Source organism: Notolepis coatsorum, assembly GCF_963971535.1.
Source record: "Notolepis coatsorum genome assembly, chromosome: 2".
NCBI classification, from domain to species: Eukaryota; Metazoa; Chordata; class Actinopteri; order Aulopiformes; family Paralepididae; genus Notolepis; species Notolepis coatsorum.
In genome coordinates, this window is record NC_140166.1 from 189,085,959 (window position 1) to 189,112,114 (window position 26,156).

At 43.4% G+C, this 26,156-nt stretch overlaps 2 protein-coding genes across 3 annotated transcripts in view; both read left to right on the forward strand.

The window, feature by feature from the left end:
* Positions 1-20,814, forward strand: part of map2k2a (mitogen-activated protein kinase kinase 2a) — a 49,078-nt gene extending 28,264 nt beyond the window's left edge. For both annotated transcript variants that reach the window (XM_084309089.1, XM_084309090.1), the window contains exons 6-12: positions 6,490-6,541; positions 12,997-13,121; positions 14,256-14,469; positions 14,737-14,801; positions 14,994-15,055; positions 15,310-15,355; positions 17,617-20,814. In XM_084309089.1, coding sequence (XP_084165215.1) covers positions 6,490-6,541; positions 12,997-13,121; positions 14,256-14,469; positions 14,737-14,801; positions 14,994-15,055; positions 15,310-15,355; positions 17,617-17,727 — 675 coding nt within the window. In that variant the 3' untranslated portion in view covers positions 17,728-20,814. The remainder of the gene's footprint in view (positions 1-6,489; positions 6,542-12,996; positions 13,122-14,255; positions 14,470-14,736; positions 14,802-14,993; positions 15,056-15,309; positions 15,356-17,616) is intronic.
* Positions 20,815-23,188: 2,374 nt separating this feature from the next.
* The window catches only part of zbtb7a (zinc finger and BTB domain containing 7a), a 39,809-nt gene continuing 36,841 nt past the window's right edge, over positions 23,189-26,156 (forward strand). The window contains exon 1 of the mRNA XM_084309231.1: positions 23,189-23,264. The gene's annotated coding sequence lies outside the window, so the exon portion shown is untranslated. The remainder of the gene's footprint in view (positions 23,265-26,156) is intronic.

Below are 26,156 nucleotides of genomic sequence, written 5' to 3' on the forward strand. Positions count from 1 at the left end.
CTAAGAAGCAGATACAGAGAAGAAGAAACTAAGAAGCAGATACAGAGAAGAAGAAACTAAGAAGCGGATACAGAGAATAAGAAACTAAGAAGCAGATACAGAGAAGAAGCAACTGAGAAGCAGATACAGAGAAGAAGAAACTAAGAAGCAGATACAGAGAAGATACTAAGAAGCAGATACAGAGAAGAAGCAACTGAGAAGCAGATACAGAGAAGAAACTTAGAAGCAGATACACCGGTTGAGAGAGTGAACAGTTTTAAGTACCTCGGAGTCCACATATCCGAGGACTTGACATGGACCACACACATTGACAGTGTTGTGAAGAAGGCACGACAACGCCTCTACTTCCTCAGGCGCCTAAGGAAGTTCCAAGTCAGTCAGAAGATCCTTAACTTCTACTCATGTACAATAGAGAGCATCCTGACTGGCAATATCACCTCCTGGTTTGGGAATAGCACCGCACAAGACCGTAGCAGACTACAGAGAGTGGCCCGTTCAGCCGAACACACAATTGGAGGGGGGCTTCCCACTCTCCAGAACATTTACAACAAGCGGTGCAGGGGTAAGGCTAAGATAATTATCAAAGACTTGAGCTACCCAAACAACTGCCTCTTTGAACTGCTGCGGTCAGGCAAGCTATACCGGAGTCTCATGGCAAGCACAGAAAGACTCGGAAGAAGCTTCTATCCCCAGGCCATCAGGTTGCTCAACGAACAATAACACTATGTAACAACCATCAAATGCACTCACAGCACACACATCCACACGCACACAATCACTTTAAACAAACAACACACTGCAGCACCCACTCTCCACACTTTAGAACACCTAAACACACTTTATATTAATTGGTAAAGGATTTGCACTACAACCCATACCTCAGTACACCTTACTGTAAATTGTACCTAAACTGTACCTCATCCCATTTCTGCTTTGCACTATATAGTATATTAGTATATTGCATAGTATATTGTATGGTAACTCAGTTATTTCTATTCTGCATTGAACATTGTACATATGTATATACTGAACACTGTCTACGTACGTGACTTCTATTTTTTACTTCTATTTTTACATGCTATACTATTTTATTTCATACTTATCTTTTGTCTAGCACAGTCTCTGGAGCGTAACAGAAAGAAGCATTTTGTATAAAAGTATTCTGTACTTCTGTATGACAACTATTAAAGAAACTTAAACTTGAAACAGAGAAGAAGAAACTAAGAAGCAGATACAGAGAAGAAGAAACTAAGAAGCAGATACAGAGAAGAAACTAAGAAGCGGATGCAGAGAAGAAACTAAGAAGCGGATACAGAAGAAAGTAAGAAGCAGATACAGAGAAGAAGAAACTAAGACGGATACAGAAGAAGAAACTAAGAAGCAGATATAGAGAAGAAACTAAGAAGCGGATGCAGAGAAGAAACTAAGAAGCAGATACAGAAGAAACTAAGAAGCAGATATAGAGAAGAAGAAACTAAGAAGCAGATGCAGAGAAGAAACTAAGAAGCAGATACAGAAGAACTAACAAGCAGATACAGAAGAAACTAAGAAGCAGATATAGAGAAGAAGAAACTAAGAAGCAGATACAGAAGAAGAAACTAAGAAGCGGATACAGAGAAGAAGAAACTAAGAAGCAGGTACAGAAGAAGAAACTAAGAAGCGGATACAGAGAAGAAACTAAGAAGCAGATATAGAGAAGAAGAAACTAAGAAGCAGGTACAGAGAAGAAGAAACTAAGAAGCAGATATAGAGAAGAAGAAACTAAGAAGCAGATACAGAAGAAGAAACTAAGAAGCAGATGCAGAGAAGAAGAAACTAAGAAACGGATACAGAGAAGAAACTAAAGCAGATGCAGAGAAGAAGAAACTAAGAAGCAGATGCAGAGAAGAAGAAACTAAGAAGCGGATACAGAGAAGAAGAAACTAAGAAGCAGATGCAGAGAAGAAGAAACTAAGAAGCAGATACAGAGAAGAAACTAAGAAGCAGATACAGAGAAGAAACTAAGAAGCAGATACAGAGAAGAAACTAAGAAGCAGATACAGAGAAGAAACTAAGAAGCAGATACAGAGAAGAAACTAAGAAGCAGATACAGAGAAGATACTAAGAAGCGGATACAGAGAAGATACTAAGAAGCAGATACAGAGAAGAAACTAAGAAGCAGATACAGAGAAGAAACTAAGAAGCGGATACAGAGAAGAAACTAAGAAGCAGATACAGAGAAGATACTAAGAAGCAGATACAGAGAAGATACTAAGAAGCAGATACAGAGAAGATACTAAGAAGTAGATACAGAGAAGAAGAAACTAAGAAGCAGATACAGAGAAGAAGATACTAAGAAGCAGATACAGAGAAGAAGATACTAAGAAGCAGATACAGAGAAGAAACAACTAAGAAGCAGATACAGAGAAGAAACTAAGAAGCGGATACAGAGAAGAAGAAACTAAGAAGCAGATAGAGAAGAAACAACTAAGAAGCAGATACAGAGAAGAAACTAAGAAGCAGATACGGAGAAGAAGAAACTAAGAAGCAGATACAGAGAAGATACTAAGAAGCAGATACAGAGAAGAAGATACTAAGAAGAAGATACAGAGAAGAAGATACTAAGAAGCAGATACAGAGAAGAAGAAACTAAGAAGCAGATACAGAGAATAAACTAAGAAGCGGATACAGAGAAGAAGAAACTAAGAAGCAGATACAGAGAAGATACTAAGAAGCAGATACAGAGAAGAAGAAACTAAGAATCAGATACAGAGAAGATACTAAGAAGCAGATATAGAGAAGAAACTAAGAAGCACATACAGAGAAGATACTAAGAAGCAGATAAGGAGAATATACGAAGAAGCAGATACAGAGAAGAAGATACTAAGAAGCAGATACAGAGAAGAAGAAACTAAGAAGCAGATACAAAGAAGAAACTAAGAAGCAGATACAGAGAAGAAACTAAGAAGCGGATACAGAGAAGAAGAAACTAAGAAGCAGATACAGAGAAGAAACAACTAAGAAGCAGATACAGAGAAGAAGATACTAAGAAGCAGATACAGAGAAGAAACTAAGAAGCAGATACGGAGAAGAAGAAACTAAGAAGCAGATGCAGAGAAGATACTAAGAAGCAGATACAGAGAAGAAGATACTAAGAAGCAGATACAGAGAAGAAGATACTAAGAAGCAGATACAGAGAAGAAGAAACTAAGAAGCAGATACAGAGAATAAACTAAGAAGCAGATACAGAGAAGAAGAAACTAAGAAGCAGATACAGAGAAGATACTAAGAAGCAGATACAGAGAAGAAGAAACTAAGAATCAGATACAGAGAAGATACTAAGAAGCAGATATAGAGAAGAAACTAAGAAGCACATACAGAGAAGATACTAAGAAGCAGATAAGGAGAATATACGAAGAAGCAGATACAGAGAAGAAGATACTAAGAAGCAGATACAGAGAAGAAGAAACTAAGAAGCAGATACAAAGAAGAAACTAAGAAGCAGATACAGAGAAGAAACTAAGAAGCGGATACAGAGAAGAAGAAACTAAGAAGCAGATACAGAGAAGAAACAACTAAGAAGCAGATACAGAGAAGAAGATACTAAGAAGCAGATACAAAGAAGAAACAAAAAAGCAGATACTAAGAAGCAGACACCAACCAAGAAGTTGCTGTAAACAAAAAGTAGCCAAGAGGAAGGGTCTAGGCGCAGACTAAGCAGAGCGCTGGCGCATGTGGGTGTCTCCATCTTAATATTTTGTAATTTGGGGGTGGCGCAGTGGGCAAGGCGCTCGCCACCAATGCAGGAGATGCTGGGTCCGAGCCCAGCTCTCGGCGTTGCTACCAGCTTGGCTGTTCGTTCATACTAATACAATTGGCAGTATTAGGGTGTGGGAAGCTGGTGGGTGGGGATCGGACGTTGTGGACAGCGACTCCTACAGGTCGGTTGGTGCGCCTGCGCAGTAGAATCAGGAAGCGACGGGGGCGGCGTGTCCCTCCCACGCAGACCCTCGTCGCTGAGAGATTGCGCTGTGCAGGTGAAAAGATGCGACGGCTGCCTCCTCGAGTACCGGAGGGGACACGTGATGCAAGGCTTCGTCCACATTGCAGCCGGCTTGTGGGAGGCATGGCCTAACAACGTTCGAGACAGGGGAGGGTAGAATTGGACAATACGAAATTGGGGAAGGGAGAAAAATAGAAAATGGGGAGAAAAAGTAGATAAAAATATATATATTTGTAATTTGGTGACTAATCAGATCAAATGAGTTAGTCTCATTTCTCTTTAGAGCAAATATGCCAGGCTCTTCAGAAAAACCTTTAACCAAGGCCAAAATGTGATCCAGTGGCAGTAATTGCATGTATCATCCACGGAGCCATTAAGTCAATGTATTATAATGGGTGGATCATTTATTTTCATGTCATACACTTGATTTGTTCCCTTGCCTACACCTATTGAAATCAGTCATTTTCATTCATGCAGTTTATGATATTTAACACAAATCCATGATCTCCATAGTTTGATAATTTAACTAGAAAGGTGCGCTTATCTCAAATCTCCACCAGGCGTTGGCCTATATTCCTTTTCCTATAGTCAATAGAGGGCTTTCACAGAATGTTTAGAATGCCCATTTGTCCTCCATGTTGGAAGAAACCATGGTTGCTATGTGCAAAACAACATTATTATCTAGTCCTAACTAGATTGAATATCCAGTCTGACAGTTTGTTCAATGTGTCTCATCCTCTGAACATCACAGGGTGGACACAAAATGGCACACAACCTGGGAGATGCAGGAGCCACATATCTATATTCTCGCTCTCATAGCAAACAAACATGCCTACAATATATAACTAATATTACTATTAATTGTAATTACCGGTATCGAAAGTAAACACACAACATACCCTGTTTGAGGTAAAAGGAAAAAAGGCCCAGCTGTTTTGACAAGTCACTAGCCTACGAAGAACAGCTGACAGACCGTAACCTACATGTTAGATATGGCCTACCATTTGTTTAGCAAAATATTATACTGGTGACAATTAAATGGCTAAGTACCTATATGAACACACTAAATCAAAATGTCAAATCATATTCCACGGACGGAGCTATAGTGCAAGTTGCAAATGCCCTTGCTTCATCCTTTTATAATGCGAGGGGCAAAACAATGATATGATGGGCAGCTCAATGCCCCTAGAAGCATAACCAGTGAGATGTGGCTGACCATAACGTAAGACATTAACTGCTAACGTTACTGTGAGAAACGGAGAGAAGAAAAATGTCCATCTCCTGAGATATATCCACACTGTCCTTCTCACACCCGTTTGTCTTCCATCTCCTGAGATATATCCACACTGTCCTTCTCACACCCGTTTGTCTTCCGTCTCCTGAGATATATCCACACTGTCCTTCTCACACCCGTTTGTCTTCCGTCTCCTGAGATATATCCACACTGTCCTTCTCACACCCGTTTGTCTTCCGTCTCCTGAGATATATCCACACTGTCCTTCTCACACCCGTTTGTCTTCCATCTGCAGCTTGGCCGGATCATGCTGAGGTCATTTATACATTTGTCCTGATACATTATTCATCTATAGCATCTATTTCAATGTCTAATTCAAGGAATTCCTCTCATAGTCTAATAGTTGAAGTGTGCTGTTCACTTATATTACGCTGCCACCTTGTGGAGATAAAAAGTCATCCCAAACGGATGCACTCGTCATCGCTCCCGTTTGCTCATGCTAGTCAGGCCAGGTGGAGGTAGCACTTGTTTACCTACAAGACGGGTCCTGGTCCTGGATCACCAAAACCACAAGAGGTCCTTGTTCATATACCGTAGTCATAATTGTGCACAAGAAATATTAGACCAATCAGCCTTGTAGTTTGCAAGATTTGCTGTGGACAGATGCATGCACAGAACACACACACACACCAGACTGATTTACATGATGGAAATGATAAAAAATACAGAGGCAGAACGCTCCAGCCAGCACCAACTATAGTAAAAAGCGATAAACGCTAAAAAAAAAAATCTTAAAAAAAAAAAACTATAGTCCACATCTGACGCTTCATAGTCCTCAGTCTTCTTCCACAGTCAGACCAGCAGACCCTTGAGGAATACTCCATTGTAGACTATTAAATTTTTTTTTAATATGAGCAATAACCTTCTGTGCACTAGCCTCGTATGAGGAGAGCTTTGTTCCGTTGCATATTGTAGATTAAGAAGGCGCACGTGGGATTTTTATGCCAAAATGGATGCCAAAATTGTACTGCACCAGCGCATCTGTATCGACACACCCTCAGCTGCACCCACCTCGCCCATCTCGGTGAAAGCTGGTTCCTTTTTCGAGCCACAAAACTACCAACAGGTGCACGAGAAAGAATTGGCTTTGCACACGATGATAATTGCCATCAGCTTGCATCTGCGAAAACGGGAGCCCTCAGTCTTAAAGGAAATGTCTACAAGTGTTGATTGTATACAATTGGTGTAACAGGTTTTCCTCTTGCTTTTAAAGGTACTGCGAGGATTGGCCTACCTGAGGGAAAAGCATCAGATCATGCACCGAGGTAAACATGTTCTCCTTTCCACACAATGAGCGAGGCCCCTGATGACGGGACATTTCTGAAGCTCACCAATAATAATGGTAGAGGATAGATGGATATTATATATATATATATTAGTGCGGTCAATAGATTAAAAAAAAATTACTAATTAATCTCACAATTTTCTGTAATCTAGATAAAAAATCACATTTTTCTACTTAACACATTGACCGCCAATCACGTTGTACGACGGGTTTGCTGGTCATGCGAATTCTGCCGAGCCACGGCGTACGACGTTATTGAGATCATATTTCATTTTTTTGCCATGGTATTCATAATGGACCCATCTCAAACCCTGCCCTCTTTTCTTGATCCTTCAATCACAACTGTCTCTTACCTCGGACAAACAAAGTCTGAGGTAAGCGACAGTTGTGATTGGAGGATCAAGAAAAGAGGGCAGGGTTTGAGAGGTCTATTCCGCCACCCAGCCTCTGCTGAGACAGTGGGACTCTGCACAACAGTGCAACGCTTCAATACCGCCGCCTGGTGGATGATCGGGCGAGTTACAACCGGAAATGGATCTGGTGATCTTGGTCCATCTGGGAAATCCATCTGGCAGTCACATATTGTTGCGGGACTCTAGACACACATCCGTGTATATGGATCGCTGCCATAACTCTATAATCAATATGATTTGGGCATTTATTGCGCCATACAAACCGGAAATGGATCTAGTCGATCAACGTCAAATAAGTGGGATCTTTTTCCTCCAGTCTCATCGGCGAACGGTAAGAGGACTAACGTTATTTTCAAGGCGATTGTACATTTCTTTATTTACAAACCATCTGATCAATAAATCAACCCATACTACATAAAGCATTTACTGACGATCACGGAATTATAAACGACCCGCCCCCCCGTTCATCCGAGCATGATGAGTCATAACGTTTAGGATCATGTACAGTTGAAATTTTAATATAGCGTGTATCGGCAACAAACGGCAGTCGATAATCTATATATGCGTTTATGCCTATAACTCACGTTCTAGGAATTACTGCAGAAAACGATAAAAGCATACTTATGTTCTAGACGGTATTTTTGGAAGAATCTATGAATGAAAAAGTATAACGTTCCTACATCCTGAACGATAGATAATCGATGTTGAATGGGCCATAGTAATGTCAATTTAGCAATACAATTTAAAAAGTTATAGCCCTGCAAAGAAGGTGAACATCTCCATAGGCTTAGAGTGGTGGCAGTGATCATACATTGATGGATAGAAGCGTGGCAGTCAATGTGTTAAGACCTAAGCTTGTAACCGATATTTACTTGAGTAAAATCATGGAATTAATGTAAAATCAACACAAAAAAGGTATATTTAGATTCAAAGACTATTTTAATCGCTTTCTTTGAATACAGTTTCTCTCCTGTGAAATACAAATGTTCAACAAAACTATCAACATTGACTCAACTAGACCTCTTTCTTATATCCGCGGCGCTAAGAGAAATAAAAACAACCCAGGCCTATGTTAAAGTGCAGATTGGCTTAGAGGACGATAATGTCTTGTATGAACTACCAGTAATATAAATCTTATTAACAACAAAAATGTGTTCCATCTTCATGTCAGATGATTTTCAAAAAGGTGCATGAGTCGATGCAAAAAAAGAACAAGCAAATATACTGCTGAAAGTTCAGAACGTTGAAGATTTTTCCGTAGATATATATATATATATATATATATATATATATATATATATATATATTATATATAAAGCTAAAAGAAGAAAACCTTCAAAAGAAGGGACCGCGCACTCCTCAGGACTGATTTAGCTTTTTATTTGTTTCGGAAGCGTTGTGCACCAAACAAATAAAAAGCAAAATCAGTCCTGAGGAGTGTGCAGTCCCTTCTTTTGAAGGTTTTCTTCTTTTAGCTTTATATTTTATACATATCTCTTGCGCTGACCCGCACCTCCAGTCGGGGTCCAACAAGATGTGAGTCTTATTTAGTTTATATATATATATATATTATTATTTTTAATATTTTTTAATCTCATTCATTCCAAAAGAACGTAGAATACACATTTACAAGTTTTTTTTTAATATGGACCATTTGCATGTTCTTGGTATCTGATTCTAGGGACATCTATGGATCTCAGGGAATGTATTCCCAGTGTCAGAAATACTGTGTCTGTTACTAGGCTTGAGTAAATTGTAATGAACCAAATGAGAATATCAATTACATTTGTTTTAATCTTTAACTGTGAATAACACCATGCAAAGATTTACCAGACCTGAAAAATCTAAGCAAATGAATAAATGGAAGATGATTAAACAGAAGGTTTTGTAGATACAGTACTGAATTCTGCCATTTGAAATATGATTATAGAATATCAGGCCTAAAATGGTTATGCGATTAATTCGATTAATTAATTACAAATCCTGTAATTAATTAGAACTTTTTTTTCACCTGACTGCACTAATATATATATATATGTGTATATATATATATGTATAACGGGACTGTAACTGAGCCTCAAGGAGTCTTGGTATGTAGATAGGAAGATGTTGATTCAACACATGAATATGGCATGGTGGCGTAGCTACAGAATAGGTTTAAATTTGTCACCTCTCCGCCAACAATTTCAAGCATGAGTTATCGCTCGGCACACTAGTGTGAACGAGATAAGTTATTAATCCTTTCAGAATGTTTGAGTGAATTCATGGTGAAGTAGGCTACTCTTCATGTCTAGCACTATGGCAAAGACTGTTTCACCTAAAAAGTGCCAAGAATAGATATTTAAAAACAAAGACTTTTAATTTCACCAGGAATTGAGAGAGGAACGATATAATTGGTGAACAGCAGTCACTTCTCTGGTTGACTTCTCATAATCTTGAATTTTTGGAGTTTTGGGACATAAACAATCCTAATATGCTCATATTTTGTCATCTCAGTTTAGCAGAATATCTGTGACACACGCTAAACTCTGGGAATATAAACATGATTACATACATTTCTGTCTCATGTTTTAGAACGGCTTCCTCCTCCATGGACATGAACAATGAGCATGGCTTAATTCCTTTTTGGCTACGTTGCTTAGAAAATCACACGCAAAATATCAGTTGATTGCGAGTCCAAACCAAACGTTTTGTGTATCTTTTCAAATGATCCATTGCCGTTTTAATGCACAGTAATTTTCACAAGGCTGTATGCCATTACCTGTTTCTTGATGCGTTATTGTCTGGCTCTCTTTCCAGCCTTATTGCACATAACTGTACTGTAACTCTTGAGGACAAGCTTTGACTGCGTTTGGCTCTAAAGGGACATGAATGACCCTGGTTGGCATCTCTCCCTACTAATTCTGCCATAAGAGTTCCATAGAAAAATGAGAAGGGAGAGACGCACATTAAAGTACATATCAACCCTTTCTAGCAAAGGGAATGATGACTGAACTTGGATCCTTTTTACTCTTATTCATTTAGCCAATCATAATACATAATACTATTACTGTTGTCGCTAGTAAATCTTCACAGAGATACAATTAAAGGGGCAGTTCACCCCCCCCCCCCCCCCCCCCCCCCCCCAAAGAAAAAAAATATATATAGCTGATTGGCACTCTGTTTGTGGCACCCAAAACACCAACAAATTAATGGGGGTGTACTTTGGTCGAAAATAGTTCCTACATGAAACTGCTCACATCAAGGTCTTGTGTATTATCCAGAGTAACCGGGTCATGGTTTCTGGAAAGAGACATTGCTGTTGAGTTTTCAAAAATATATTTTTTGGAATTTTGGGCAAATTTTTTTATTATGAAAAGGCTGGGATTAATGGGGGTGTACTTTGGTCGAAAATAGTTCCTACATGAAACTGCTCACATCAAGGTCTTGTGTATTATCCAGAGTAACCGGGTCATGGTTTCTGGAAAGAGACATTGCTGTTGAGTTTTCAAAAATATATTTTTTGGAATTTTGGGCAAACTTTTTAAATATGAAAAGGCTGGGAAGAAAGCTTGACAACAAGATATCAAGAATGTGATGTTTATAACTCTTAGAAGTTCAATTAAGCATTTCTCACTACATGTAAAAAAAATACTACTGATTATGATCTTGACCTGCATAAACACTTTCTGAACACCTGGGAATGACCATCAACAGGAGGTTCTGTGGTGCTATGGCTTAAAATACCCCTAAATTAAGGCTGACAGTCTGCACTTGAACCTCATAGTCATTGTGTCATTTATTTCAAATCCGAAGTAATTACAGTATGAGCCCAAAAACACCAAACCCAAAACACCAAACAATGTGTTGCTGTCCAAATATTTATGGTGTTGGCTGTACATGTGTATAAGACATTGAGACGTGCAAGCAAGAGAAATGAGAACAGATTCCATCTCCATCTGCAGTGTGCTAGCCTCTTGACCTGTCCAGCATTAGTTAAGTAATGACATGCTTCACAAACTCTGTGTTTAACCGAACAAACTGTGAGGAAAGGTTAAAGTTAGTGGTAGAATTTGATGTTCTGAGTTTATATTTGTCTGCGTTATGGGGAGGTTGATCAAGGGGCAGTGACTGCAAAGGCACAGTCACCTTTTGATATTAGCTTCAACTTAGTAACTCCCAACAGGTCCTGGTCAGAGGACCTGATGGAGACCTTGCTACAAGGGCACAGCAGCTCAGTGCCTGACCATGTAATGACTGGTGCTGGTGTAGTGTCATTTTACAACAGGCCAGGGAACAAACATACAAAACAGCAACATTGGAAGCTACTAATGCTAAATGAATGGGTGTCATGGGGGCGGGCAACTGAGAAATGTTTCATTTTAATTTAGCATGCAATTGTTGTTGATTGTTAATTTCAGTTTTAGATTTAATTTTAGTCTAAGACATTGATACGTTTCAGTCAATTTTATTCATTCCAGCCAATTTGGTTTTTATTTAGTTTTAGTCGAGAAAATATTTTGATATTTTAGTGTAGTTATTTTGACCTTTTTAGTCTTGTTTTGTCCACTGGTAAATTACTGACAACATAGAATGGTTAATTTGGTCAACAAAGAAGGTCAACACTTAGTCCAGCTTCTACGCGAACCATCCAGTTCTTCTCATTCTTCTTTATATTTGAACACAATCTCAAGACACACCTGAACACGTTCCTGGATAAAACGGTAGTGCCCCAACGACTGGTGTGGTATTATAGCGGGTCTTGGTGCAGACATACAGTAGCCGTCTGACCTGCATAGCGCAGTGCAGTCTCAGAAGCACTTCTACCAGGGTCAGTGGTACTGTGGTGCTATAGCGGGTCTCTGTGAGGACAGAGTTGTCTGTGAGCCCAGGCGGTAATTACAGCCTCTCGGATGTGATTATACAGGAGCCGCGCCCTGCCACGACCCCTCCCTCCCTCTCTCCCCCCCTCCCCCCTCCATCCCTCTTTTATGCTACCTCTTTTCCCAGAGTCACTCCTCGTTTTGTCCTTGAGTGGTGGGAGTGGGTCACACACCACAGAGGACGGATTGCAGGGCTCAGGCCTGCATACCCCCTTATTTACGGGTTGTTTTCCACAGTGATGAGCAAGGATGAGGAGAGCTACTCGGTGACAGGGACTTGAGCCCCGTCTGGAGCTATTTTCTGCCCTCAGCGCTTCTGACGGAACACACCAACACTGGGTCCCTTTGCTGGACACAGAGTATAGTAGTACTGTAGATTTTTACGTCAAAAAGTAATTCTCTCTTGGGCGCTCCACTAGCACACCATGTACCGCGCTGCGTCGCGGATCGGCCGACCCGAGTTCGATTCCCGGACCCGCCGTTATTTGCCGAATGTCTTCCCCTGCTCTCTCCCGTCTCACCCTCACTGCATCTGTCGGTCATGTCTGACCAGGAAAAGCGATAAACGCTAAAAAAAATAAATAAAAAAAATCCAAAAAATAAATAAAAGAATTAAAGTAATTCTCTAAATTGTGTGAGAAATGTTATATACAGGTTTTAATCTCCATCAATCAGAGAAAATACCTATTGGTGTTAACAGACCAGGCAGAGTATTTGTGATGGAGGCATATTGGTCAGTGACAGTGCTGCTGGGTGAGGATAACAGGAGAAGGGTAGGGGAGGGTGAACATCGGGGCACCTCATGCAGATCTGGGAAGTATGGAAAAGAATTTTGACAATTTCCAGCGTCTTGAAAAGTGTGGGGGGGGGAGCGATTACTAGAATTCACCGCCACACAAGATTAATTGCTTGCACGTGAGAGAGGGAGCCCGTTTACGCTGCTACGTATCAGCAATAATATTATACTATAATAATTCTAGTGTTCAAATTTAAATAAAAAATTATTTCATTTAAATAAAAAATGGAACACCATGGAAACGATGGAACAATAAGGGGCAGCTGGTCCTGCTGGGCTCCATTCTCTCTGGGGGGCTCACCTCTATGTCCGTCCCCTGTGCTTGTGTTCGTGTGTGTGTGCCCACCCCCTCTCTGCCACGCAGATGTCAAGCCCTCCAACATCCTGGTCAACTCTCGCGGGGAGATCAAGCTGTGTGACTTCGGTGTGAGTGGCCAGCTCATCGATTCCATGGCCAACTCCTTCGTCGGAACTCGCTCCTACATGTCGGTGAGTCAGCCACACGCAGCCCCCCCCTCCTTCCTCTGGCCCTCTCCTCGCTGTCGTCTGTCTCCCTTCTCTCTCCCACCTCTCTTTTCCCTAGCTAGCTCCTCCCTCCCAACTCCTCTCCCTTCCTCTGGCCCTCCCTCATACCCCTGCCAAGAGCTGTGTGCCGTGCCCAGGAAAGGGCTGCCTGGCATGGAGGCCGGCACTGCCAACTGTGTTCTTCCCCTTTTTCCCCTCTTTTCCCCCCTCCTTCTCTCCTCCCTCCCAAGACACCTGGAGGGTAGGGCACCCAGAGCCGCTCGTCCTCCCCCGTCGTTCCCATCCCCTGCCTGCGTGGGTTCAAGCCACTTGGCCCACCCTTATATACCCCCTCCAAACACACACATACCTACACCTATCCTAGCCTGTCCCTGCAGAGCTACAACCAAACAAAGCTACTCTTCAGTTCCTGCCAGTTCCTCCCCACCCCACCCTCTCACTGCCATACATACTCTACCTCCCAGCTACCCCCAGCTACCCTCCCCTCCCCACCTCTCTCTGCCATACATACACTCTACCTCCCAGCTACCCCCAGCTACCCTCCCCTCCCCACCCCACCCTCTCACTGCCATACATACACTCCACCTCCCAGCTACCCCAGCTTACCCTCCCCTCCACACCTCTCTCTGCCATAACATACAATGTTGTTTTTTTATTGGATTCTATTATATGTTGTACCACTGTATTGCACATCGTCGCGGGCAAGACCACCTGCATTTCATTGTATACTTGTATGCCGTGACAATTAAAACTCTTGACTTGACTTGATACACTCCACCTCCCAGCTACCCCCAGCTTACCCTCTCCTCCACACCTCTCTCTGCCATACATACACTCCACCTCCCAGTTACCCTCCCCACCTCCCTCTGCCATACATACACTCCACCTCCCAGTTACCCTCCCCACCTCCCTCTGCCATACATGCATACACTCTACCTCCCAGCTACCCTCCCCACCCCACCCTCTCACTGCCATACACTCTACCCCCAGCTTACTCTCCCCTCCCACCCTCTGCCTAGCCTTCTCTCTCCTACCTGGTGTCTTGGCAAGCCCAGGCTCTCCCCGCTCCCTCTGACGTACTTGTGTGTTCCTCAACAGCCGGAGAGACTGCAGGGCACCCACTACTCTGTTCAGTCGGACGTGTGGAGCATGGGTCTGTCTCTGGTGGAGCTGGCTATCGGCCGCTACCCCATCCCCCCGCCCGACTCCAAGGAGCTGGAGGCCATCTACGGACGGCCGGTCATGGACGGGGCCGAGGGGGAAACTCACGGCCACATGCAGCGGCCCAGACCACCGGGCCGGCCCGTCAGTGGTAGGAACATAAGAGTTGCAAACGGAAGCACATAATATGTACTTATTAGCATTTTCTTAAACAAAACGATAGAGGGGGGGGAAACGAAGATGTGATACAGATATGAATATCCGAAACGTTGACATGGGCTGAAAATAGCTTGAAATATATTTTTATGTTTTCATTTCACTGAATTATTTCCATGTAAAATGTGTAAAACAGCGGACCTCTGTTCTGAAATGTACTGTGTATTGATATTTCAACGTTGCTGTCTTGACCGCTGCACAGGACACGGCATGGACAGTAGACCTGCCATGGCTATATTCGAGCTTCTGGACTACATTGTGAATGAGGTCAGAGGAACTGCTGACTGTGCAACTTATTATCTTATTTATACACGCTCACACACATATACATACACATACATACATACCGGTATATATATTATATTTATATTTATATATATATACACACACACACACTGATTCTCACTAATCTCTCTGTTTTGGTTATTGGTGATGTGTGTTTCTTGCCTCCCTCCTCAGCCTCCTCCTAAGCTTCCACATGGGGTCTTTACCTCCGACTTCCAGGAATTTGTGACAAAATGGTGAGGTCTATAATGTCATCCCTAGTGACAATTTCAAAGTCTGTTGTCACGATAGCTACATGAAAGTGATTTAACCGTTGACTGAAATAGGGCAGTTTGTATGTGTTTTGTATGTGTGATGGTGGTTGATGAAACTGTAGTGAGACCCTTAGAGGTAACATGTTCAGAGACAAATTTATTATTATTAAACCGATAATAATCAACAATTGCTGATATGGTCGATCTTTTCATGATGTCTCTGTTTGTATTCATAGTCTGATCAAGAACCCAGCAGAGAGGGCCGATCTGAAGATGCTGAAGGTGAGTACCTGAACAAGGTACTTTATCCTGTATAAGGATAGACGGGGATAGATATTGTAATGTTTCCAATAAGGGGACAAGACCGGGAATAAACCTATATAATTCTATGTGACAAAGAGCATTACACCGCAAAAGTAAAAAATTCAACAAAAAGCTACCAGAGTTGACATGTCAAAGAGTAACAGACCTGCACCTACATACACCTAGGGTCATTACAATATGTAGATCTTCATTATTCCTCTTACGGCCTGCGGGCAAGACAGGCATGTCTGGACAGGAAAAAACAACACCTAAATGCAAGGTCAGTGGAGCGCGCTGTGAGGTTTGTTTACCCAGGAAATTTCACAATTCGTCTGGTATTTTTCTGCTCACTTGTAAGATAAATTTGACTGGAAAGGTCCCATTCTTCTGAACAAAACGCTGTAGCGCTCCATGCATTGCTAGAAATGTGACTGACAAAACAGCTGTTGTAACCATAACTGATGAACATCACATCAAACTATTTAGAAATGCTCTGGAATGGGGCGGTCAGGTGGCATAGCGGAGATTGCGTTCGTCACCAACGCCGGAGACGCTGGATTCGCCTGTTCGAATCCAGCTCCCAGCTCCGGCGTTGTCACCAGCTTGGCTGGCCGTTCACACTAATACAATTGGCAGTATTAGAGGGTGGGAAAGCTGGCGGGGTGGGTCCGGGTCGTTGTAAACGGCGACTCCTACAGTTCGGTCGGGGCGCCTGCTCAGCGCGGATAGGATCTAAGGGGGGTAGTGTGATCCTTCCACACGTTACACCCTCTCAGTGAGAGTCCGCGCTGCCAGGTGAAAAGAAGCGGTTGATTGGCTAGACGTGTGTCGGAGGAAGCACATGATAGCCTCCACTCTCCCAGACCGACTGTGGGGGGTAAGTGCGCAGTGACCAGGAAGGGGATTGGGAATTGGCATAACGACTAACATTGGGATGGGAGAAAATCGGAGGAAAAAGGAGGGGGAAAAAGATCAAAAAAAAGAATAATGCTCTGGAATGATCCTCGCACCACGTTGTCTATACATTGCTCTATGAAGATTTCAAGCGGTAGAAACACAAGTCGCCTACAGCCTGTAAAGAGGGATGTGACTGTTGGCACTGTCCACTGCTCCAGCAGCTGTTGATATTCAGCCTGATGTTATTCCTCATGGTATGTAATGTACAGTCAGACCTGTAGTGCCACTATGTAGCCAACCAGGCCGGCCTACTGTATGTCAACATGGATGTGACTGTTGGCAGCCTTCCACTCCTCCAAAAACTTCATATTCAGCGGTAGCCATCTCTTTACATTAAATGATATGAGGAATGTAACGAGAACAGCTGTATTACCTTAGGCTATGGTTAGGCTTGTATAGTTTCAAAGGCAAGGTTTGCATTGTCATCATCTTTTCAAATTAGCTAAACATCTTTTGGAAATAATTAAAAATTTGCTATCACCCCTATTTGTTGTTTGAGTCAAAAGTTTGATTGTGGAGGTGTAAACAATGTAAACCATAAAACCTAAATGCAGCACTAGTGGTAGCTACATCACCTTTTTTTTGTGTAGCTTATTTGAAATTATGTTCCTTAAAATGTTTAGGCGGATGAAAGAGAAATTGACAAACGTAGGCATGAACAACCAACTATCAGTATTCCAATCCAATCCACATTATTTATAGAGCACATTTAAAAACAACAAAGTTGACCCAAGTGCTGTACAAGTCTCACAACATAAGACAAAAAGATAAAAACAAATACAATATGTCACATAAAAAAGGCAGGTCTCTCAAACTGTTTAAAAACCAAAAGCCAAATCAAATAGATGAGTTTTGAGGCGTGATTTAATCACCTGCAGAGTGGGGGCCTGCCTAACATGCAGTGGCAGCGCATTCCAGAGCTTTGGGGCTGCCACTGCAAAAGCACAAGTATTGGAAGATATTGGCCTATTTTATATATATATAGCCCTAAAGAATTGGTTTCTGTATTGGCCAAGAATTTTCGGTGGCAGTACATACCTAATTAACTTGCGAACCACAACATTGAATACCGGTACTTTTCTTTTGCTGTGGAAATGGTATGGTCATGAAATGGTCAACTTTACCTTGTATAGGTAATAAAAAAGGTCTTAAAAAGTCATAACATTTTTAAGTTGAGAATTGTGCAGATACCCTGGTTCAGTCGGAAATGTATATCATTTTCTGTTCAGTTTCATTGCGTCTACTAAAATATAGACTTTTGTCTTGCATTGTCTTTTGTTCAGAACCACACATTCATCAAGCGTTCAGAGGTGGAGGAGGTGGATTTCGCCGGGTGGCTGTGTAAAACCATGGGGCTGAACCAGCCCAGCACCCCCACCCACGCAGCTGACTGAACCAGCCCAGCACCCCCACCCACGCAGCTGACTGAACCAGCCCAGCACCCCCACCCACGCAGCTGACTGAACCAGCCCAGCACCCCCACCCACGCAGCTGACTGAACCAGCCCAGCACCCCCACCCACGCAGCTGACTGAACCAGCCCAGCACCCCCACCCACGCAGCTGACTGAACCAGCCCAGCACCCCCACCCACACCGCGCCACTGAACCAGCCCAGCACCCCCACCCACGCAACTGACTGAACCAGCCCAGCACCCCCACCCGGGCTGCTGACTGAACCAGCCCAGCACCCCCACCGCGCCACTGAACCAGCCCAGCACCCCCACCGCGCCACTGAACCAGTCCAGCACCCCCACCCGGGCTGCTGACTGAACCAGCCCAGCACCCCCACCCGGGCTGCTGACTGAACCAGCCCAGCACCCCCACCGCGCCACTGAACCAGTCCAGCACCCCCACCCACGCCGCTGACTGAACAGGCACCAGCCCCACTGCCCTCACACAGACCTCTCGGTCTTACACACACACACAAAACGATACATATACATACACATAATGCAGATCATCACACATATTGGCACCCTTCGTCTTGCTCTTTAGTTAAAAAAAAACGGTTTGGGCTTTTCTCTCCTGTCATTCCTCACCAGCAGGGCCCATTGAGTCACTGTATGTACCGTCACACCACAGGTTCCCCCACGCCGCTGCTCACCTCGCCACACTGCTGCAGAGGAGGCGTAAGGGCTGCCCATGTGTCCGTTGATGAATTTGCATTGATATCACACCACTTTTGTATTGTTGAATATTCTGTATTAATCTTTCTATGGCTGGTGGGGTGGGTATATTTTTAGTTATCTGCAGTATTTTTTTTCTTTTTTACTGAACATTTTATTTGGAAGAGTTGTGAAAATTCAATATTTTTTTTCTTTTTTTTGCGAGATCAAAATGAGATTTTATTGGAGGTAAATGCAATGTTTTGGTAAAAAAAAAAGCTCAGACATCTTGAGTTATCTTGAGGTTAACCTTCAAGGTAACCTTTCCATTTGTGAGCATACTGTACAATGTGGGACAGTCATTATTTTTCACCCACCGTTTTGGTAATTGAGAGACATCACTATTCAAATCACTTATTTGTGAGATAACTGTCACAAACCAAAGAGGGTACTACTCATGACTACTAACATTTTTGAGGTAATGCCTGATCTGTATGCACATTCATAAAGGTGTACATATCTGTACTTTGAATGTTGACATTCTTATTTTTTTTTATCAAGTTGTAATTACTCTTGATTGTATTTATATTGTTTCCTCGCCATTAATGTAATATCCACATTGCAAAATGTGACATATTTCATATGGGAGAAGTAATATGCTATTTTGGCCTGAGAGAAGCCAATGTTTCTTTACTGAATTTGAGGAAACTATGATCAAAATGTACTCATTTGGACAATATAGCATGGGTTATTACATTTCTAATACTGTAATGTGTATTTGATTTCCTAAGATCATGAGGAGAAGATGATGATTATCTGGTGTTTTTATGAAATGCCTCAATCTCTACTGTGTCAATTTAGAAATTTCAATCACGTTGACTCTGAAAATGTTCTGCTTTGTCATTGGTCTGTACTTGAATAATTCCCCAAAGTGTATTTGGTTAAGTTTCCGCTATGTGTGGGTATGCAGCTTACACTCCAGGCTTTCTATTGGTAACACACCTAGCCCAGGGCTTTCTATTGGTAACACAACTAGCCCAGGGCTTTCTATTGGTAACACACCTAGCCCAGGGCTTTCTATTGGTAACACGCCTAGCCCAGGGCTTTCTATTGGTAACACACCTAGCCCAGGGCTTTCTATTGGTAACACAACTAGCCCAGTGCTTTCTATTGGTAACACAACTAGCCCGGTGCTTTCTATTGGTAACACGCCTAGCCCAGGGCTTTCTATTGGTAACACAACTAGCCCAGGGCTTTCTATTGGTAACACGCCTAGCCCAGGGCTTTCTATTGGTAACACAACTAGCCCAGGGCTTTCTATTGTTAACACACCTCGCCCAGGGCTTTCTATTGGTAACACACCTAGCCCAGGGCTTTCTATTGGTAACACACCTAGCCCAGGGCTTTCTATTGGTAACACAACTAGCCCAGGGCTTTCTATTGGTAACACACCTAGCCCAGGGCTTTCTATTGGTAACACAACTAGCCCAGTGCTTTCTATTGGTAACACACCTAGCCCAGGGCTTTCTATTGGTAACACAACTAGCCCAGTGCTTTCTATTGGTAACGCACCTATCCCAGGGCTTTCTATTGGTAACACAACTAGCCCAGGGCTTTCTATTGGTAACGCACCTATCCCAGGGCTTTCTATTGGTAACACAACTAGCCCAGTGCTTTCTATTGGTAACACAACTAGCCCAGGGCCTCATTCTGGCCAGGGCCTAATTTCTGGACAGACTTTGGTTGAAAGGCTATTTGAAGCTTTTACTTTTTTTCATAATCTTTTACTGTTACTGAAATTTAGTCAGATATGGAGACTAAAGGGTTTATGTTTAAAGACACATTTTCTGATACAATGGAAGCCTATGGTAGTGTTGAATTGGCAGAAAATAACCACCAAATTTCTCAGTAACTATAAAGGATTGTGGAAAGAGAACGGCACAGGGATTTTTGTATCTCAAGAAGAATGACTGGAAACCCACATGTCAAAAATACTGGTATGGTCCTTTAAATGGTACTCCAGACAGGGTAGTAGTTAAAAAAGGATTTTAATGACAGTTTCACCCAGGTCTGCTTTTTGGGGGGGAAACGTGGTGGAGGTGTTGACTTGCTAGCCTGCCGTCTAAGGAGCTTGTGTATTCTCTCTGCTTATGGCTGACCTTTCTTATTCCCAATAGACTTTGCATTCATTTGCAACAAAGTGGATGCTCTGTCACCTCTATCTGTATAAAGCTAAAGTACGGGAGTACTATTTTGCAGTCTTAATATACAAATATTTGATTTATGTAAATGACGAGGGACTGGGAGAAGTCATTTTATTATAATATAAAAATGTGTTGCATATGGTTATAATGTACAAAAAGATTAAAATAAAACTTATTTGTGAATGTATTTTTAGCTGTTTGTTTGTTTTTTTTGTTTTGAGCTGAAATTGCTCTGAGATCCTCCTTCATGCTAATGTTTTGCTATAAGTTGCTATTCCGTCTCTAAGCAACGGAGTTATTCTGCCCCCTCTTGTAGGACTTCTGTCATTCAGTCGTGAGGTCCTGAAGGGGTGAGCATGAAGGAGATTGTCCTCTCTTTCAAGGATGGCTAAAGCTGGAAAGTCAGAGGTCATTTTGAATGATCAAATCACACAGAATACACATGTAACTCGTAGTCCTATGCCTGAGGTAGACAAAGATACTAATTAAAGGGACAGTTCACCCCAAATACCATCTATTCATCCTGATGCTTTCGGTGTGATTTGCCTGGATTTAGAAATATCTGCTGTGGAGATGTCTGCTGTCATTCAAATACAATGGAGCTGAATGGCACTTGGGTTGTGGCGCTCCAAGCACCAAAAGAAAATGCACACCCCTTTTCAATATTATGGGGCGTCTATTTCGGTAGAATGTAGCTCCTGAGCCTCCTATACATGAAACTGCTCACAAGTTTGAGTGCGACAAACAGAGCGCCATTCAGCCCCATTGTACTGGAGTGATGGCAAACATTTCAAAATATAGACATATCTCGCAAAACTAGGAGCCAGCACTCCGGGTGAGGGGGAAAATGTTTATTTTTTATTTTTATTTTGGGTGAACTCTCCATTTAAAAGATTTAGAAGACTTTACTATATTGTACAAACTGTATTTTGAATAGGTTTAGACACATTTCCACACTTTCTCTTTTATGTTTCAATTAACATTTTCCTTGGAGCTATTTATGTTTGTCTGAGTTGTTAGAGGCCATATGACATTTTGTCCAACGGTTCAAATGTCTCAAGTTGCTTTTGCTCCTTTTTGTCTAAGATTTCATCAAAACCACCGGTCAGACGGTAATGACAAACGCAGATCTCACGCGGGGTGTCTGGGTTGGGGGAGGACCCGTTTATATTGGACTGTCGACACTAGTCATAAAAGATGGCTGACATCATCAGGACTTATGAGCTGGCCTGGAAGGACGAATTTCAAGTGTTTTAATTAATGCAGACTGGATGAAACCAAATTGATATTTATGTATTATGCATTTGCTTTACCGGTATGGTATTTATTTTCATGTCAATAAAGGGTTCATTCTCTCTGTTCACTACTGTCAGCATTTCAAATTATACCATGTGATTAAACGGATGAAAAAGGTCCACAGTACCTGCATCACAACTTCAGTTTTTTTTTCCCCCTTTCTTTTTCTTAGTACTTTAAAGCCACCTGCTGTATCTTCCTGGGAGACTTGGACGAGAGAGAGAGAGAGAGAGAGAGAGAGGCATCGTATAAGGTGAGTCCTCTCACGTCCCACACCTCTAGTTTTATAGTGAATTGCATTCCCAGGTGTGGTGGTGGGCACGTCTGAGAGGTAGAGCCGCAACATGCTCATGTTTCTCCATCCCCTCACCACAGCTCAATGACACTCTAGTGACCGACCGGAGAGGCGGGCGGTTGGTAGGGAAATTGCACAACCTCAAGTGCACGAGTTGTAAACTCATGTGTACGAGTTTGTCGTCCTCACACACACACACACACACACACACAGTAGATTCAGAGTCCCTCGTTCATACTTGATTATGTGTTTCCTGACGCCTCACCTGTAGCAGCCAGGCAGGTATTATGTGTGGATACTAGGTCGTGCCAGAGTGTGTGTGTGTGTGTGTGTGTGTGTGTGTGTGTGTGTGTGTGTGTGTGTGTGTGTGTGTGTGCGTGCGTGCGGAGGGGGTTGCTGGCAGCCCCTGCCGCGTGTACTGGAATGTGCCAAGGCTTGTTTTTTGGGGTGGGACACTATGACCTCAGGCTGTAGGACGGGTGGGTGCGACTGTACAAGAGAAATAGAGAGAGGGCGTGAGAGATGAAGAGGGTGAGACTAGAAAAGTAGGGGTTTGTAACTTAATTAAACCACACGATTCATTTGAGTGCTCGGAAACGTGCATGCCAACTGACATTTGGTGTCAAATCTAATAGCAGGAAGTCGTGGGTTAATCATTTCATCTCTGATCAAGTTGCTTCTTTTTTTCTTTTTCTTTTTTTTACCATGTCTTTTGAATGTAAAAACATATCTGTTCTACTTTGGTCCTCAGAGAGAAGAAGAGAGAGAGTGGAGATGGAGGAGGAATGCTGTTTCTTTAAGAGAGACTGAGTGAGAGAGGGAGAGAGGGAGAGGGAGAGAGAGAGAGAAAGGGAGGGACCTCTTTGCCCTCCAGAAACCAGGAAGGGAATAGAGTTGATCTGCTGCTGCTGCTTGGTTAGCGCATACGGGGCTTTGAGCTGCACGACAGTTAAGAGGGAGAGAGCTCCGGAGAGGAGGAGAGAAGAGGGCTGAGCTAACCCCCACAACAAGCACCACCACGGCCATCGCAGGTGAGCTAAAGACACCCCCCGCTGTCCGCCCTGGGCCTGTCGACCGGAGGGGGAACGGGCAGAGGAGGAGAGGAGAGAAAGGAATGAAGGGAGGGGGACAGAAAGGAGAGCAGGGTGGGGGGGTTGGCAGGGGAGGGAGAGGTGGGTCGCAGCAGCAGCAGCAGCAGCAGTCACTAGTCAAGGTTCCTTTTTTATCCTCCTAAAGTACTTCCTCTGTACTGCTTTTTACCTCTGGGGATTCTCGGGATAAAGTTTATTGGATGTGTTCAAGGCATTAACTTTTCAGGCAGGTGGAAGCACTTATGGGAGGAGGGGGATGGGGGGGGGCTCTTGAGAGAGGGTGGGGGGTACTGAACAAGAAAGAGGAAGGAGGAACCAAACATAATTCTATGGGGCAAAAGGTACAAGCGATACCGACAACTTTTTGGGACAGTGTCATTTCAAATAGTTACCGTGGGGGCGAACTGTGCGTTCCATGTGCTTGGTATATTTTAGCTGCATCCGTTTATTCGTGGTAGTTGTGGAATTAAACAGAAAAGGAATAAGTCAATTTAGGTCAGGAGTCTTGGAAGTATGTCTGAAATGTGTCCAGAGTGTGGCTGTGTCGTGGGATACAGCGCTCTTGTAATGTTTTGTTTATTGCTCTGACAGTGCTGGTCGAGAGAGAGCTTCTATTTTTTCATACGAAGCACGGCCCTGTTTGAGGGCTGGTCTATACTTTTAATACCTGGCAGCTTGCTAGCAACATACTGTAGTGTATAATTCAGCCCTGAGTGCTTACGTTAGAACAGGCTTGGAGATAGTGGGGGCGGTGAGGACGCAGAACGCTGGGACTCGTAGTTCAGAGCAGGTGCTGCAAAGTGGGTCAAATAGCACTTTAGGACTCCACATCCCAGAGTGCTTTGCCCTTGGCCATACAGGAAAGAGAACAGCCGCCAGCCTATCCCAGCGAGGAGGTGTGGTGAGTGAGCAGCTGTCAAGCCAATCAGAGCAGGGGAAGAGAAGCCCGAGTTGTGGGCTGAAAATAGAGGGGGGGGGTGGTAGGTGTCTGCTTGTGTGGGATCAGGCAAGGGCTTGCCTGTATGACTAGGGCCACTCGCAAGTTTCCTGTCTGGTAAAGCTGCAGCCCTGCCCAGAGACGGAGGCAGGAGAGCAAGCCGGCAGGCAGGCAGGGGAGGAGAACAGGGCCTGGGGATCATTACCGCCTAGCTGGTAAGAGCTCCAGACATAATGTACTCAAGTCTTTTTCAACTGTCACAGAGAAGGGGAGAGAACAGAGAAGATGAGAGACGTGAGTTGAGGAAACAAATACCAGTGTGTGCGTGTGCGTGCGTGCCTGTGTGCGTGCGCACATTTGTGTGCTTGAGAGACCGAGAGAGAGAGAAAGAGATGGGGCTTGCTAGAGTTCAGAGTTCCTGACCCACTTGCAGATAAAGGAGGGGATGGCAAATAGGCCAGTGCTGAGGAAACAGAACTGCATAGAAAACTGCTCAGGGAGGAAGTCTGTTACCATCTCAACGTTTTTTATTCATGTGCTCCCCTAACTTTTTAACCATTTCCACGCTGCGCTGGTTTTATATGACTGTTCTTCTGAAAAGGGGAGCATGTGTGCAGGAGCATGTTTGAGCATAATGTGAGTACTGCTGTTATTAATGTTATTATGATGGTTAAAAGATGGAAAGAGCTGCCCAGCCTTTATCGCTGCCTCCCCGGGGGGCTTAGAGTAATTCCACTGAAGCCATCCTATGTGCGATGATCAATACGAACAGAGACCGTATCGCCTGTTTGATAACAGTAGCAGCGAGGACAAGGGTGACGGCTGGCAGAGCAGAGGTGAGATGCTCTGTGGCATCGGTGTGAGAAAGGTCTGCACTTTAAATCTGTCGCTCTCACGGAAGGGGACAAAAGGTGGCATAGCTGAAGACCATTGGACACAAAAACCTTAGGCTTTGGTCAGTATTTTTGGACACCTCTATATTTGTTTGTGACTTTGAGCTCCCCCCCCTCCCAGCATTTAGTTAAAGCAGATAGAAATCTTGTCTTTCATGTTCTGCCGCTCACTTGTGGTTCACTTGAGGACTCACGATACACACAGATGTCAGACAGATACATATTTATTTGGCATCCCATACTCGCCGAACCCGTTCCTAAGTGTGCGGGCACAGAGAGGGCACAGGGGGGAGCGCCGAACAGTGGAGGAAAGGAAGGATGACGCCCAGATGCTGGGAAAGTGTTTGGAATGTTTCTCAGTAGGCCACAGTATTATAGTCGGGGGTTGAAGTTAGATACTTTTCATTCTGTTTAATGTTTATGCGCTGGATGCTACCCTTGATGCCACTTCCTATCCCGTTACCACTGCAGAAGAGTAACTATATACTTTCAGTTCGACTAAATTCCAGCAAGAGGTTAAACCGGGACTGTGTGTGTGTGTGTGTGTGTGTGTGTGTGTGTGTGTGTGTGTGTGTGTGTGTGTGTGTGTGTGTGTGTGTGTGTGTGTGTGTGTGTGTGTGTGTGTGTGTGTGTGTGTGTGTGTGTGTGTGTGTGTGTGTGTGTGTGTGTGTGTGTGTGTGTGTGTGTGTGTGTGTGTGTGTGTGTGTGTGTGTGTGTGTGTGTGTGTGTGTGTGTGTGTGTGTGTGTGTGTGTGTGTGTGTGTGTGTGTGTGTGTGTGTGTGTGTGAGAGAGACCAACAATAGACTACAGGAGAATTGTAGGGGACTTCAGTGGCTGTGGGCAGGTCCAAGACACCACCCATCAATTTGGCGGTGAGGCTGAATACAGTTTGATATTCCTGTATGTTTGTGCCCGCGCCACTATGGCCTGAAAGTAGCAGGTTCAGCTTAGCTGAGAACACAGGTTGCGTGAAGTTGTTGCTGTGGCAGTCGAGGCTTTTCT